At 38.4% G+C, this 14,027-nt stretch overlaps 1 protein-coding gene across 6 annotated transcripts in view; it reads right to left on the reverse strand.

Moving 5' to 3' along the window:
• Positions 1-14,027, reverse strand: part of invs (inversin) — a 43,738-nt gene that overhangs the window by 1,837 nt on the left and 27,874 nt on the right. For all 6 annotated transcript variants that reach the window (XM_051718949.1, XM_051718950.1, XM_051718945.1 and 3 more), the window contains 8 exons: positions 10,239-10,410; positions 9,597-9,752; positions 8,602-8,831; positions 8,364-8,470; positions 6,847-7,056; positions 4,419-4,621; positions 3,478-4,222; positions 1,985-2,190 (listed from right to left, as the gene is read on the reverse strand). In XM_051718949.1, the coding sequence (XP_051574909.1) occupies positions 1,985-2,190; positions 3,478-4,222; positions 4,419-4,621; positions 6,847-7,056; positions 8,364-8,470; positions 8,602-8,831; positions 9,597-9,752; positions 10,239-10,410 (2,029 nt within the window). The remainder of the gene's footprint in view (positions 1-1,984; positions 2,191-3,477; positions 4,223-4,418; positions 4,622-6,846; positions 7,057-8,363; positions 8,471-8,601; positions 8,832-9,596; positions 9,753-10,238; positions 10,411-14,027) is intronic.

Consider the following 14,027-nt stretch of genomic DNA (forward strand, 5'->3'; position numbering starts at 1 on the left):
TGATACTACAGTCGTTGAAATAACAAGGTTTGACACTTTGGTATCAAACGTGCAGGTGTGTGTGAGCGTGTGTCCATCTGGCAGCGATTGAGAGGGTGGTGGGGGTAGTTGGGTCTGCGTGTGAGCAAGAAGAGACAGCTCGACATTCCAACTGACAGCAATGAACTTTTCAAAGCGCCGGTACTGTCAAGAAGGTGGGGGAAGGGAACAAGAGTCCATGTGTGTACTTTTGTGCATGTTTGAGAATGAGAGTGTCTCTACTCTGCTCAGCCATCATCACCTGCTCATGTCTGGTGAAGGTCAATTGCGTTAACTAGGTCGAAACTCCGTCTTATCAACTGATTTGAAAGGAGGGAGGAGTGAGTCTGTGTTTGTGTGGGAACAGACAAAACATGACACCCCTCTTTATTAATTATATTTGTGGTGTTTGCAAAGCAAGTATCTGTATTACTTTTGCTTATACATAAGTTTTTTTTTTCTAAATCCATGAGCCACCATTCTGAACTTTGGCATGTAACTCATCCAACGCTGTTTGTGATGAATGATACCTCAAATTGTGTGATTTATTGAGATGTATTCTTACTTTTCTAAGCATTCAGACTTATGATTTTCATCCGGTGGATGAAATATGGTAAAAACAATTATAAAACAGGAACCCCTGCCTTATCCCATAGCAATGCCCTAGCAACCATCCAGAACATCCTAGCAACTGTGTAGTTATTAGAGGTAGACTGATGTATCAGTTTTACAGATTAATCAGTGCATATGTTTTTTTGTTTTTTTTTGGAACTATCTTTATCAGCAAAAATCTATGCAAAAATTTGTATTATTCCTCTGTGGACAGAGCTGGAAGATAGTCAAATTTTTTTCATGCTCTCAATTTAATTTAGAACACGACTTATCTAACAAAATAACCAAATTCGCATTTGAAGGATAAAAAATATGGATGAATATTTTCAGTCAGTAATTGTTTTTATTCCACCTCTAGAGGCCATAAAATGCAAGTAAATGGTGACCAAATTTTCCAGTTTCAAAAAGCACATAAAGGTAATACATACGACTTCAGTGGTTTAATCTGTCTTCTGAAGCAATCCAATCGGTTTTGGGTGAGAACAGACCAAAATATTCCTCCTTTTACACTATAAATCTTGACATCAGAAGTCTCTCTGGCATTCTTGATTTCAAGCTTGATTACACTTCCTAGCACCATCTAGCGCTCTGCGCATGCGTCAAGAGCTGGGAAGTGTAATCGAGCTTGAAATCATGATTGTGCCTAGAGACTGCAATGGCAAGATGTACAGTGAAAAAGTTATGAAGAGAGTTTATATTTTATATTACAAGCTTATGAAAGAGTTATATTTTGGTCTGATCTCATCCAAAATCGATTTGATCGCTTCAGAAGACATAGATTAAACTACTTCTATTAAACTACACATTCTTCTTTTGTTTTTGGCGATTCACATTCTTCGCACACCACCTACTGGGCAGGGAAGAGAATTTATAGTAACAAAGGACTTAAATATTGATCTGTTTCTCACCCACACCTATCATATCACTTCTGAAGATATGGATTAAACCACTGGAGTCTTATGGATTACCTTTATGCTGCCTTTATGTGCTTTTTGGAGCTTCAAAGTTTTGGTCACCATTCACTTGCCTTGTATGGACAAAAACACCTCATATCTCTAACAAAATATCTTTGTGTTCCTCACAAAGACATAAGGGAAAGAAATAAATTAAATGAGAATTAGCATTTTTGAACTATTCCTTTAACTGAAATATTTAAAAGGTACACTACAGAATTCTGATCTCTTAAATCTATTGACATCTGTGGTAGAGCAAGATTGCAAGATACTTGTACATTGTTTTGAACTAAGATTTTTTTTCATGTACTGCCTCAATAAGGGTATTTTGTTCATTTCTAACAAATTAGAATCCTCTGTAGTGTGCCTTTAATTAACACACTTAACCCTAAAAGACTCACCATAGATATTTTGCAGCACAGAGCTCTTTTTCCCTCTGCTCCTGGTGGGAGAAGCCTGAACTTCAGAAGCAGATTTATGGTGGGTGTGGTCATGAGATACAGGCCACTCCCACAACAGCTGAATCAACAGGGCAGTGACTTCATTTGGCTCCGCCCCTTTTACAGCCCTGCACAGTACCTTACGAAGACGACTACGAATACGCGACCTGAATGTGAAAAACAAATTTTGCACTTTTACAAGCACATATACACCTGCAAATGCAGCAATACAATATTACAGATGTGTATGTTCTATATGATTAGAATACCCTATAATAAAAAAATACAATTATAACTAAGGGTTTTCTTAATTTAAGGGGTTTGTTGCATCTGCGCACTGAATCCCATTATTTCAACGAAGCCATTAAGAAAGCACAGAAGGGCACACATGGACTTTTAGCCCCACTTATTTATTACACACATTAAATAGAGGCCTATTCTAGCAACCTCCCTCTCAGAGGTGTTGATATGCTGGTGGGCAAAAAGCCATGCCACAGCTCAAATGAGTACATGTGGCCAACATATGAGTATTAAGATTCTCAACCCAATATAACACACACACACACACACACACACACACACACACACACACACACGATTTAAAAACAGAAAATCCGATTTCTGTGGTTTTATGTGGTGAGCCTGTGGAGCAGTCTCCCATCATGGAATTTTACTGTTTAAAGGACTTACAGTATTTCTCTTTTTACTCAGCCATTTTCAATATTTATTGGGGTTGTATTGTGCAGTTGTTATCCATCCTATTTATTGTATTTATTGGTGATTTTAACTCATTTTATCTCTCACTCTTATTTAAGGTGACTTTCTGTACAAGAATGGGGAGGTGAGGGTTAATTTGAACAAAATGGTTAGTTCCAGTTTGCAGAGGCAGGGAAATTGTGTTTATATAGGCCTGCCTCCACTAGAGGTGCTAGACAAAATGGCTCATGGATTGATTGTGTTTGGAACACATGAAGAAACCGTTGTTTGCACTGCTTGAGTGCCTAGGACTCCAGCCTCCATTGTACTGCTTTAGTACCCAACAGTTTTTAAATGACCTTGTTTCTATTTGCTCTTCCCACTATTTATTTGCACATTTTGCACCTCGGATGGATTAAACATATTTTTGGAAAGCCAATACTTCTGGTGTAATCTCTCCTTGTGACCTATCACATTTCACTTCACAATCTTTTCATTTTTCTTGTCGCAGGTTTTAATGCTCTAATACAGGTTTACTACTATTATTGGCACATTTAGTTAATTTCAATAACTCTTGTTTTAAGTTACTATCATAACTTATTCATATTTGTTACATTTGCTGATCATTAATTTTACATTTATTCTTCATTATTTGTTTTGCACTACTTTAGCAATACAAAAGTACAGTTTTTGTCATGCCAATAAAGCACATAAATCTGAAATCGAAAAGAGGGAATGACATAAAGAGACATCAGTACCTCCTCCAGGCTCTCTGTATCACACTGGCTGCCTGGTTTTTACTGTGGATGCTCTCTCTCCTCTTTCCCTTCTCTTTGTCTTCTTGTTTTTTTCTCATTTTCCCCATCCATCTTGCTTTTTCTCTCTCCATCCCTGTACATTTCTCTTTCTCTCCATCACTCTGCCTCTCTCCTTCTCTCTCAGTCCGTGACTGCTTTTTCTTTTCTCTCTCCATCTGTTTCTCCACCTCTCTTCCTGCTCGTCTCTCTTTTTGTCGAGTGGCAGAACATTTTTCTGAGTTTCTTTCCGAGTAGGAGATGTTGGATTGCTCGGTACCTACAGGTTTGAGTCCTGAGGCTGATTTGCTCCCCTTGGACCCTGATCTCTTATGGCCATCTGTAGGTGTCTCTGTGGATTGTGATGTAGTCTGGGCTGCAGAGATGCCCTGGGCTGATTCAGAAAGCGAGTGGGCCTCTGTAGTCCTGGGTCTGATGTGTATCACTGGTTTAGGGGTTGTGGTGGTCTCCATGTGGCCTGGAGGTACATGGGCCCCTTTGTGTACTGGTCTGGCACTGCCTGGTCGACTGGATCCTGCGGGGGATCGGCGCTCATATGCGGATCCGCATTCCACTGATACGCACGTGTCCGAACTACTTTTCTCCATCACACACACCTCTTCTAGTAAACCTGAAAACGTCTTTGTTCTTACGTGGGTCACCGAGGGAAGAGCAGACTCTGCTGATTGAGCCTCCCTCGTTCTACACTCTGATGGAGAAACAGACGAGAATGTGAGTGAGTTCTCTGATGTGAGTCCTAAAAAATTTAAGGGAGTCACAATATAAAATGTGATTGTTACTCTAGTTTCATAACCGAACTGTGTATGAATATAATCTTATTTAGCATTCTATAACTGGTCTGGCAACTGTATTCTGCCGCTGTGTGAACGAAGCGATAAACTAACCAGTTCTATGTTGTTTTTCTCTCCTGCTCTGTGATTGGCTGTTATGGGAAATGGAGGTTTTCTTGTGTTTGTGCCCTTTAACCGGTACTGGATCTTTAACCTCAACACTCGGCTCTGTCGCATCCAGTGACAGTTTTCCCACTCTGACTGCAGCCAGTGAGAGCTGCTGCTCTGCCTCACGTCTGCGCTCCACCTCTCTCTTCCTAGAGAAAGACAGACATAAACACACACTTAATCTGTTGATGATGACTGTTCTGGATCATGTATTTCATGTTTATTTTATTGCTTGTTGGTGGCCATCAATTCTGTTACCATAGCATTACCATATTGTAGGTTGCCACAGTGACCATTCTAATACAGTTGCAAACAGTTTGTCAAGCTTAACCATTTAACCCTGTTGCTTAAAGTAATAGTTCACCCAAAAATGAAAATTCTCATCACTCACCCTCATGCCATCCCAAATGTGCATGACTTTCTTTCTTCTGCTGAACACAAAGATTTTTAAAAGAATATTTCAGCTCTGTAGGTCCATACAATGCAAGTAAATGGATATCAAACTTTTGAAGCTCCAAAATGCACATAACGGCAGCATAAAAGTAATCCATATGACTCCAATCTATATCTTCAGAACCATATGATTGGTGTGGGTAAGAAACAGATCAAAAGGACAATTTACTATAAATTGTCCTCCCTGTCCAGTAGGTGGTGATATGCACAAAGAAAATGAATCGGCAAAAACAAAAGAAGAATGTGAAAGTGAAAATGGAGATTTACAGCAAAAAAGGACTTAATTATTGATCTGTTTCTTACCCACACCTATCATATCGTTTCTGAAGATATAGATTTAACCACTGGAGTCGTATGGATTAAAATTATGATGCTTTTTGCTTTTGGAGCTTCAAAATTTTGGTACCCATTCATTTGCATTCTGAGGATCTACAGAGCAGAAATATTCTTCTTAAAGTTTTTGTTTGTGTTCAGCAGAAGAAAGAAAGTCATACACATCTGGGATGGAATGAGGGTGAGTGATGAGTGAATTTTCATTTTTCGGTTAACTATTCCTTCAAAAAAATATCAAACAAATAATTTTCAGTAATTTTTAGGAAATATAATTTTATCAATAACTACAAACTAAAATGTGTTCATAAACTAGCTTGCCCCTCATGAGGAATTTGCAACCCTAATCAACCACACTAGAATGCTGTTTTCCTCCAACGAAAACTAAGCGTTTTGAACACGCTCTCCATAATGATGATGTTAGGAATCTGAAAATTTAATTTTTTCAAACTTAAACAGATTAGTGTGTACATGGCCTTGTATACTATACACTGACCAGTAAAAAAAAAAAAGCTCCTGGAGTTGGCAATCAACATTTTCTGAAGGTTATTCCCCTTCGTTTAAAAACCTGTGCATATTGTTACAGTTTCAGGCCATATTTTGTGAAATGAAGGAACATGCATTTACAAGCCTGTGTGTTGGAAGGAGTTTATCTATCTGTCTAACAGAGGAAGGGACTCTGAAGTAATGGGAGAATAATGAGTCACAAAATAGCAATACCATTTACAAATTATACACACCCCCCATGGTTTTAACATAGCAAAATGCAAAAAATACGTATATTGTTAGATTGTGAGCAAAATAACAGAGAAAATACAGGGTTTGAAAACAGACTACGCAAACATGTTAAAAGGAGATTTTAAATAAAATACGTTAATGTGTGTACACAGACCCTGAATAAGAGTGGACATATTCCAAGATCTGTATGCATGTATTCATTCATCCTCTGAGCTGACAGACTTTAAATGTCAAGCTGTTGAGCAGCTGAGCATTGTCCAATTAACAGAAACGGAGGGAGGATAAATGAATCTCTCTCCCTCTCTCTCTCTCTTTCTCTCTTATTTGATCTATTTCCATTATTGACAGCAAGAAATTGATGCTCATATTCCTCAGCAGGCAGGTAGATAGATGAGCTGCTTCTAAGCAAACACACATAATTAAACAACATGTATTATATTCATGCAAACATTCCATGTCAGCCATGCTGAGTGCCTGAGATCAGCCTAACAAATCTGATGCCACATCAATCAGCAGTGGGTTGTGGGGAAGAGAATATTTGCACCTTACCATTTATCTTATCTTTTTAAAGACTCACAGAGCACAGTTTTCTTTCCTGTGTTGACCTACTTCCTCTTGAAACAGGAAGTTGGTCCAGGACATATAGAAGGGCTTGTCCTTTTTTTTTGCTATTCGTTGGCTGGTGGTATTTGTGGGAGGGACAGAGAATTCTCTTTTTAGAGAGCATTTGATTGGACAAAAGTCTCTGTAGTGCCAGATGAACTAACACACACAGACAAGAATATTTCGATTTCACGGGGACTTTAAGGGATGCGCATGTGCATGTACGTATGTGCATTTATGCGAGTCTTACTTTGCGGCGTCTTTACGCAACTGTTCATGTCTCATGAGCAGCTTCTTGCGTTCTCTGAAGGCCCGTCTGACCTTGTAGCCCTTATAGAGAGCCTGAATGGATGAGGCAGCAATGTCCTGGATGGCAGCGATGGACAGCGCTCCATGCTCCAATAAAAACTGGGTCAGCTCCTGATGTTCTCCCAACAAAGCATAGTCTAAAGGAGTGTACCTACACACACAATGCTTTCAGTAAGTTATTATTAAGCAGTACAGTAACTTACAGTGCACTATTATTGGTGCTTCCTAAGGTGCTTGTGTTTTACTTACCCTCCATACTCTTATGACTTTCTATCGTATGTGCAGCACAAAAGGAGAATTTTTAATGCACTGGTCTTTTTCATACTATTATGATGAATCGCAACCTGGGACTTCTCTCATGAATGCGGCAAAAAGAGTTCAGCTAGATGTCAAGATTTTCATTGAATAACAACTTAAAGCGATGGTTCTTCCAAACATGATAATTCTCTCATCATGTACCCACCCTTCTGTGGAACACTAATATTATTATTATTTTTTTTTAAATGTATGAGGTGTTTTTGTCCATGAAGAATATAAAGATATTTAGACAAATATTTCAGCTCTGTAGGTCCATAAAATGCAAGTGAATGGGTGCCAAATTTTTGAAGCTCCAAAAAGCACATTTAGCCATCATAAAAGTAACCTATTCGACTCAGTGGATTAATTAATGTCTTTTGAAGTGAAACGCTAGTGAAGTGAGTGAGTGGAGGAGATGCCTCAGACCGAGCTCCTTGCTCAGGCCACTGCATAAACTCCTTTTGTGTCGAAAAAGTACCGCGTCCATAGAAACAGCTGCTAATAAGGGATCTACGTATGAATGTCTATGCAGAGGAGGCTTACATGCTTAATAAAACTAAGTTTTAAATATTGATCTATTTCTTACACATACCTACCGTTTTACTTCAGAAGACATTAATTAGACCACTGGAATCATATGGATTATTTTTATGAGGGCTAAATGTACTTTTTGGAGAATCAAAAAGTTAGCACCCATTCACTTGCATTTTATGGACCTTCAGAGCTGAAATATTCTTCTAAAAATCTTAATTTGTGTTCTGCTGAAGAAAGACAGTCATACACACCTTGATAGGCATGAGGGTGAATAAATTATGAGAGAATTGTAATTTTTGGGTGAACTATTCTTTTAAATTTTAGTCTACTTGCCACAAAAGGCCATTAAGGGCTTCAGATGACTTGCAAATTGTGCTCAAGTATACAGACTACCTTTATAATATTTTTGTGGTGCTTTTGTGTTCTTTTTAAGGCTTGAAAGCTCCAGTCCTCATTCATTGTAAAAACATGAAAAATGAGTACCTTATTCAGTACTTCTCCTTTTGTGATCCACAGAATAATAATGAAAAATTATCATTCATTTTTTTTGGTGGACTATTCCTTTCAGCACTAGGTCACATCATCCTCCTTCACCAAGAACTGAGTGTATGCATGAATGTCTGTTACCTCTCCTCAGTATGCTCCATATGGTTGGGGAAAGCTCCGCACCCCAGAAGCAGCTTCACAGCATCTAGATAACCATTATTACAGGACCAATGGAGTGCTGTTCTCCCCTTAACATAAAACAGTACAAACACACATAGGCAAAAGTCCGATTTCATGCTATTCTTCAATCTTTCTAATTTTCTGGAGGCAGCTCAAGGGTTAGACCGGTGCTGGCTTGTGGTTTACTTTAGAACCATACCTCCTTGTCCTGGATATTGGGGTCTGCATCATGCTGAATGAGCAAGGCCATACAGTTGATGTAGCCGGCATATGCCGCACACTGTAGGGGAGTTCTTCCAGCATGGTCCTGCAGGTTTGGACTGATCCCACTCTCCATCAGCACCTCACACACCTCAGCATTCCCACCCAGAGCAGCCCAGTGCAGTGCAGAGTGACCATCTATATCTACTAAATCAACACGCGCCCCTCCTAAGCAAAAGTACAGCAAAAAAATTAGCACTTCACACAACATATAGGTATAGCTGCAGGAAAAATATGTGAACCCTTGGATTTACCATGGATTTCTGCATAAAATTAGTCATAAAACATGATCTGGTCTTCAACTAAGTCTCAACAATAAACAAATAAAGTCTTTTTAAACAAATAACACAATGATACATTTTCAATAAAGCATTTTCATGTCTTTATTGATGTCCACAAACTGAAGAACATCAAGGCTTTTAGAGATTCTTTTGAAACCTGGCTTTCCAGCTCACAATTAAAAAAATCTTAAGTAAATTCTTAATCTTAGGTGTTTTAAGATATCTCTTTTTTGAGGTATGATTCACATCAGGCAATGCTTCATGTGAATAGCAAACTTAATGAGTAGGGTAGTTTTTGACTAACACCTCCAATCTCATCTCATTGTTTGGACTGCACGTTAACCGACTCCTGATTATCAGTTATTAAGAGATGCACACACTTTTTCCACCCTGCCTTGTGAATGTTTACACAGTATGTTCAATAAAGACATAAAAATGCATAATATTTTGTGATTTGTTTTGTGATTTTCTACTGCTGTAACTTAGTTAAGGATCAGATTAAATTTTATGACCAGTATACGCAGAAATCCATGATAAAAACACATTCACATATTTTTTCTTGCAACAATAATTCTGAACACATTGTAACCATGCACAATTCCCTCAACTGTGTTTTTGCTCTCAGCATATGTGCATGTATGCACTCACAAACCTTTGATGAGGGTGAGGATGACATCTCGGTGCCCCATCTCACAAGCACGGAACAGAGGTGTGTGTTTCATTACGTCCAGCGGGTCCACCATAGCTCCCTTCTCCAGCAACAACAGCACAGTCGACACATGCCCTGAGAGCGCGGCCACATGGAGTGCTACACACACACACACACACACACACACACACACACACACAAACACAAACACACAAACACACACACAAACACACAAACACACATTATGACAGTGAACAAACTGCCAACTCAGTTCATGGCTGTATGGGGCGTACATACATAGGGGATGACATGTCAATTGCTTAATAAACACAAAATGCAATAAGTACTGATCTGAGCTGAAAGCAACCAGTTTAGACAAGGAATGGATAACTGCCCTTCTGAAAAGATCAGCATTCATTTCCATGCTGGTTTAGTATTGGTTTAGCTAGTGGACCATAATTGTCTTTCTCGTGAAGCTGGTTGACCGAGATAGCCATGCTGATTAAGCTAGTGAAGAGGCCTGTTAGGAGCACCAGCACATAAGCTTCTCATACTGGGGACCGGCATCCAAAACACAACATATGCTGGTTCATCAAGGTGACTAAGTAATCAAAAGGGCTATGTGTGTGCCTGTGTCTCTCACACCTGTTCCTCCATACTTGTCAGCCATGTTGATGTCTAAGTCTTTTTTCAGGTCCAGCATGATCATGATGACATCATTGCTGCCCTTCCCAGCAGCCCACATGAAGGCTGTTCTCCCCTCCAGATCAGGCTCATCCCGCACAGAGTGGTGTTGCAGAAACACTGCAACTGTGTCCTTAACCAGAGAACACACAGTGACTAGACAAGAAAGCGGAGTTCCTATGCACAACGCAAAGTGGCCTTGAGAAGCTTATTGCTTTTATAAAATTGTGGCAACATCAAAATGATAAAAGGCACCAATGTTCATAAAAAAAATTACATTTATTATAAATAATAATAGTAGTCACAATATAGTCTGCAACCAAGTAATATATCATATATATCTTATTTATAATATGGATTTAAATTGATGCTCGGTCACAGGTGTGTGAAAACATTTGAAGACACACATCTAAACAAATTAAGACATCTAAATAGAGATGTTATTTTTAGAGCTGTAAACTGAAATTGTTTTTAATCAAATTAATTACATTATATACCGATTAATCAAATGAATCATGATCAATCGCATACATCAATATTTGCTGAAAAGGGCCCCCAAATAAAAACACTTCAATATATAACAATGAAATTATTTATAAATATATAATAAATATAATAATTTAGTTAACAGAAAGACATTACATTATTGTGGCAGACAAGCATTAGACAATACAAAAAGTGGCTTTAGAAGTCGATATATTGTTTGTTTTATTTCCATAGTCTATTATTGAACTTAAGCTAGTGCTGTTGATTTAACGCGTTAATTTAATGCAGTTAATTATATTAAAAATAATGCATTAAAAAATTAATGGAATTAATCATGCCTCCAGAGCCATACATAAATTCTGTAATAAAAGTACATATTTTCTGACCATTGGAGTTATTCAAGCTTGAAGTACATACGATCCACATCAGAAGGGGGCAGTCAGTGTGCCTCAACAAAACTCACAAGTAGCGCAGCCACAGAATGAGAGCCCGTTACACAGGATGAATTCTTGACAGGTGTACGATCCACAACAGGATGCAGGGCTCTCGAGATGCTTAGTTTCATGGCATTATGACACTGAAAACCAGAGTGTCCAAGAGTGTCCCATCTGGTGCAAATGTACATAGACCGAAAATTTAAAATAGCAGACAGAACGTAAGAACACGTCCTGTGAGAACAGCACAGACTGACAAATGCAGTTGCAAAATGTATTGCAAAATGACTGCTTGTGTTAAATAACATGGGAATATTATTGTTGTCTGCACAGCTGCGTGTTGCTTGTACAGTTGGAGTTGCGCTTACTGCCCCCTGCTGTCTGCAACTTACACAAAACATGGAGGTCAATTCAAGCTTGAATTGCTCAGTTGGTAGGAAAATTGTTTATTAATTGTTTTACACTACCTATGGACATGTATTCTAGTTTTGAGGTCCAACTATTAAAGACTGACATGTTGAGTCCATCTTTCTGTGCACTTGTGTACAGACCTCCCAGATTTAATAAGGACTTCATCCAACAATGTTTGGACTTTCTCTCTGGACTGGTGTCTCTTGGTGATAGACTCCTGATTCTTGGGGATTTTAATATTCACGTATGCTGTCCATCAAAACCTCTGGTAAATGAATTTATCTCCCTCGCCAAGTCTTTAAATTTTGTACGACATGTCACTGGTCCTACTCACAATAGGGGTTATGCATTAGATCTCGTATTATCTTATGGTCTTTCTGTATCCAAATTAGAGGTCTTAGATATTGGCATTTCTGACAATTATCCAATAATGTTTGAATGTGTATCTACTTGTCCTCTCCCTACTTTTTCTCAGCCCTTACGTCACTCCCGGTCCATTCACTTGTCTACTGCCTATCTTTATTTAACGCATTTCACAGATGATGCCTTAGCTGGACTCGACACTGAATCACTGGTTGAAGCTTTTAATAAATCTTGTACTTTTACACTTGATAATGTCGCTCCGCTCAAGCCAAGGAGAATTAAGGGAGTTTCACAGCCTTGGCAAAATGACGTCACCCGCACTCTCCGACAAGAGTGCAGAAAAGCTGAGTGCAATTGAAAATGAGACAAGCTTCAGGCCTCTTATGATATTTTAAAGGAGTGTTTAACTAACTATCAGAGAGCTGTAAAGGAAGCTAAAGCCAAATTTTTCTCTACATTAATCTCTGAAAAAGCAAATCGACCAAAAGTATTGTTTAATACAATCGATTTTTAAACCCAACTAGAAATGCTTTTCTGGACGCCACCCAAGAGACCTGTGAAACATTTTTAAACTTCTTTACTCAAAAAACTGAGCAGCTTAAAGGTGCGATTGTACCTTCACAATTTAATCAACCACTAATTCCTTCTCCGTTCAGCTCCCTGACTCACTTCGAACCAGTTACGTCAGCACAGTTAGCAGATGTAGTCTCTAAGATGAAGTGTTCCAGTTACAAGCTGGATATTCTTTCTCCACGCATTCTTAAAGAAGTTTTCATGATTATCAGTTCCAGTGTGACAGCTATAATTAACAGCTCCTTAGCAAGTGGAGTTGTTCCAAGTAGTTTTAAACATGCAATTCTACATCCTTTTTTAAATCCAGCAATACACAACAATTACAGACCAATCTCCAAACTGCCTTTTATTTCCAAGATTTTGGAGAGAGTTGTTTATTCGTTGTGTATCTAAATACATTCAAAATTTTAGATACATTTCAGTCTGGTTTCAGACCCTTGCACAGCACTGAATCTGCATCGTTGAAGATCACTAATAATATTTTTCTCTCCATGGATTCAGGTTCACCTGTCGTCTTAGTTTTATTAGATCTCAGTGCCGCGTTCGACACCATCGACCATAAAATACTTCTCAATCTTCTTGAATGTATGGTTGGTGTCCAGGGTATGGCCCTCCTGTGGTTTTCCTCCTATCTAAAAGAAAGGACGTTCTCTGTTAATTGAGGTAATTTTTTTCTACGTCGGCTCAATTACAGTGTGGTGTCCCTCAAGGGTCGATTTTAGGGGCCGGTTGCACCAGCTGTGCGTAAGTTAAAACTTAGCCTAAATGGGCACTAAGTCACAATTTACGCACTACTAAATATTTGAGCATTGCACCATTCAACTTAGGTAGAACGTAACCCTACGTATAAACTAAATATTTACCGAAGCCTCCGACCAGGCGTAACGGATGAAAAAAAAAGCAGACTGATATTTTATGACATCAATGAGCTCATGTTTTACGTGACAGGCATCAATCAATTCGACATACATTATGATGTTGACATTTACAAGAGAGAGAGAAATAAAAAACTTACTTTTAAGCAGCTCTTCAGCATGAAACCGATCTAACGGTGCAGTTTTCAGGATGCATCTCCCAGTGTCAAGTTTCAAAACATTCCAAATACATATATAGGATATTAAAATAAATAAATGTCTGTTTTTCCAGCCTGTTGTATTAGTATTTATTTATCACCCCTCATTTTTTTTAGATACAGTTCCTATAATATTGTTATTACATAGGGCAAATATACTATTTATCAAATCTACTTTTATTAAGTATCATATTTTAATGGGGATATAATTTATTACAGCTGAGAGTTAGGTGAACAAACAAGGTTTGAACATCAACCGTAACAAGATCAAACTGAAGTTCACAGCTTTTTAACACTTCTGTGTATAAATATGAAGGCTGCTTATTGGATAAATACAAGTAAACGTCATATTATCTGACTTTACGGAGAGTTTACGACCTACTAGTTAAGTCTTGCCTTAAGAACAGGTGG

Source organism: Myxocyprinus asiaticus, chromosome 15 (assembly GCF_019703515.2).
Source record: "Myxocyprinus asiaticus isolate MX2 ecotype Aquarium Trade chromosome 15, UBuf_Myxa_2, whole genome shotgun sequence".
NCBI classification, from domain to species: domain Eukaryota; kingdom Metazoa; phylum Chordata; class Actinopteri; order Cypriniformes; family Catostomidae; genus Myxocyprinus; species Myxocyprinus asiaticus.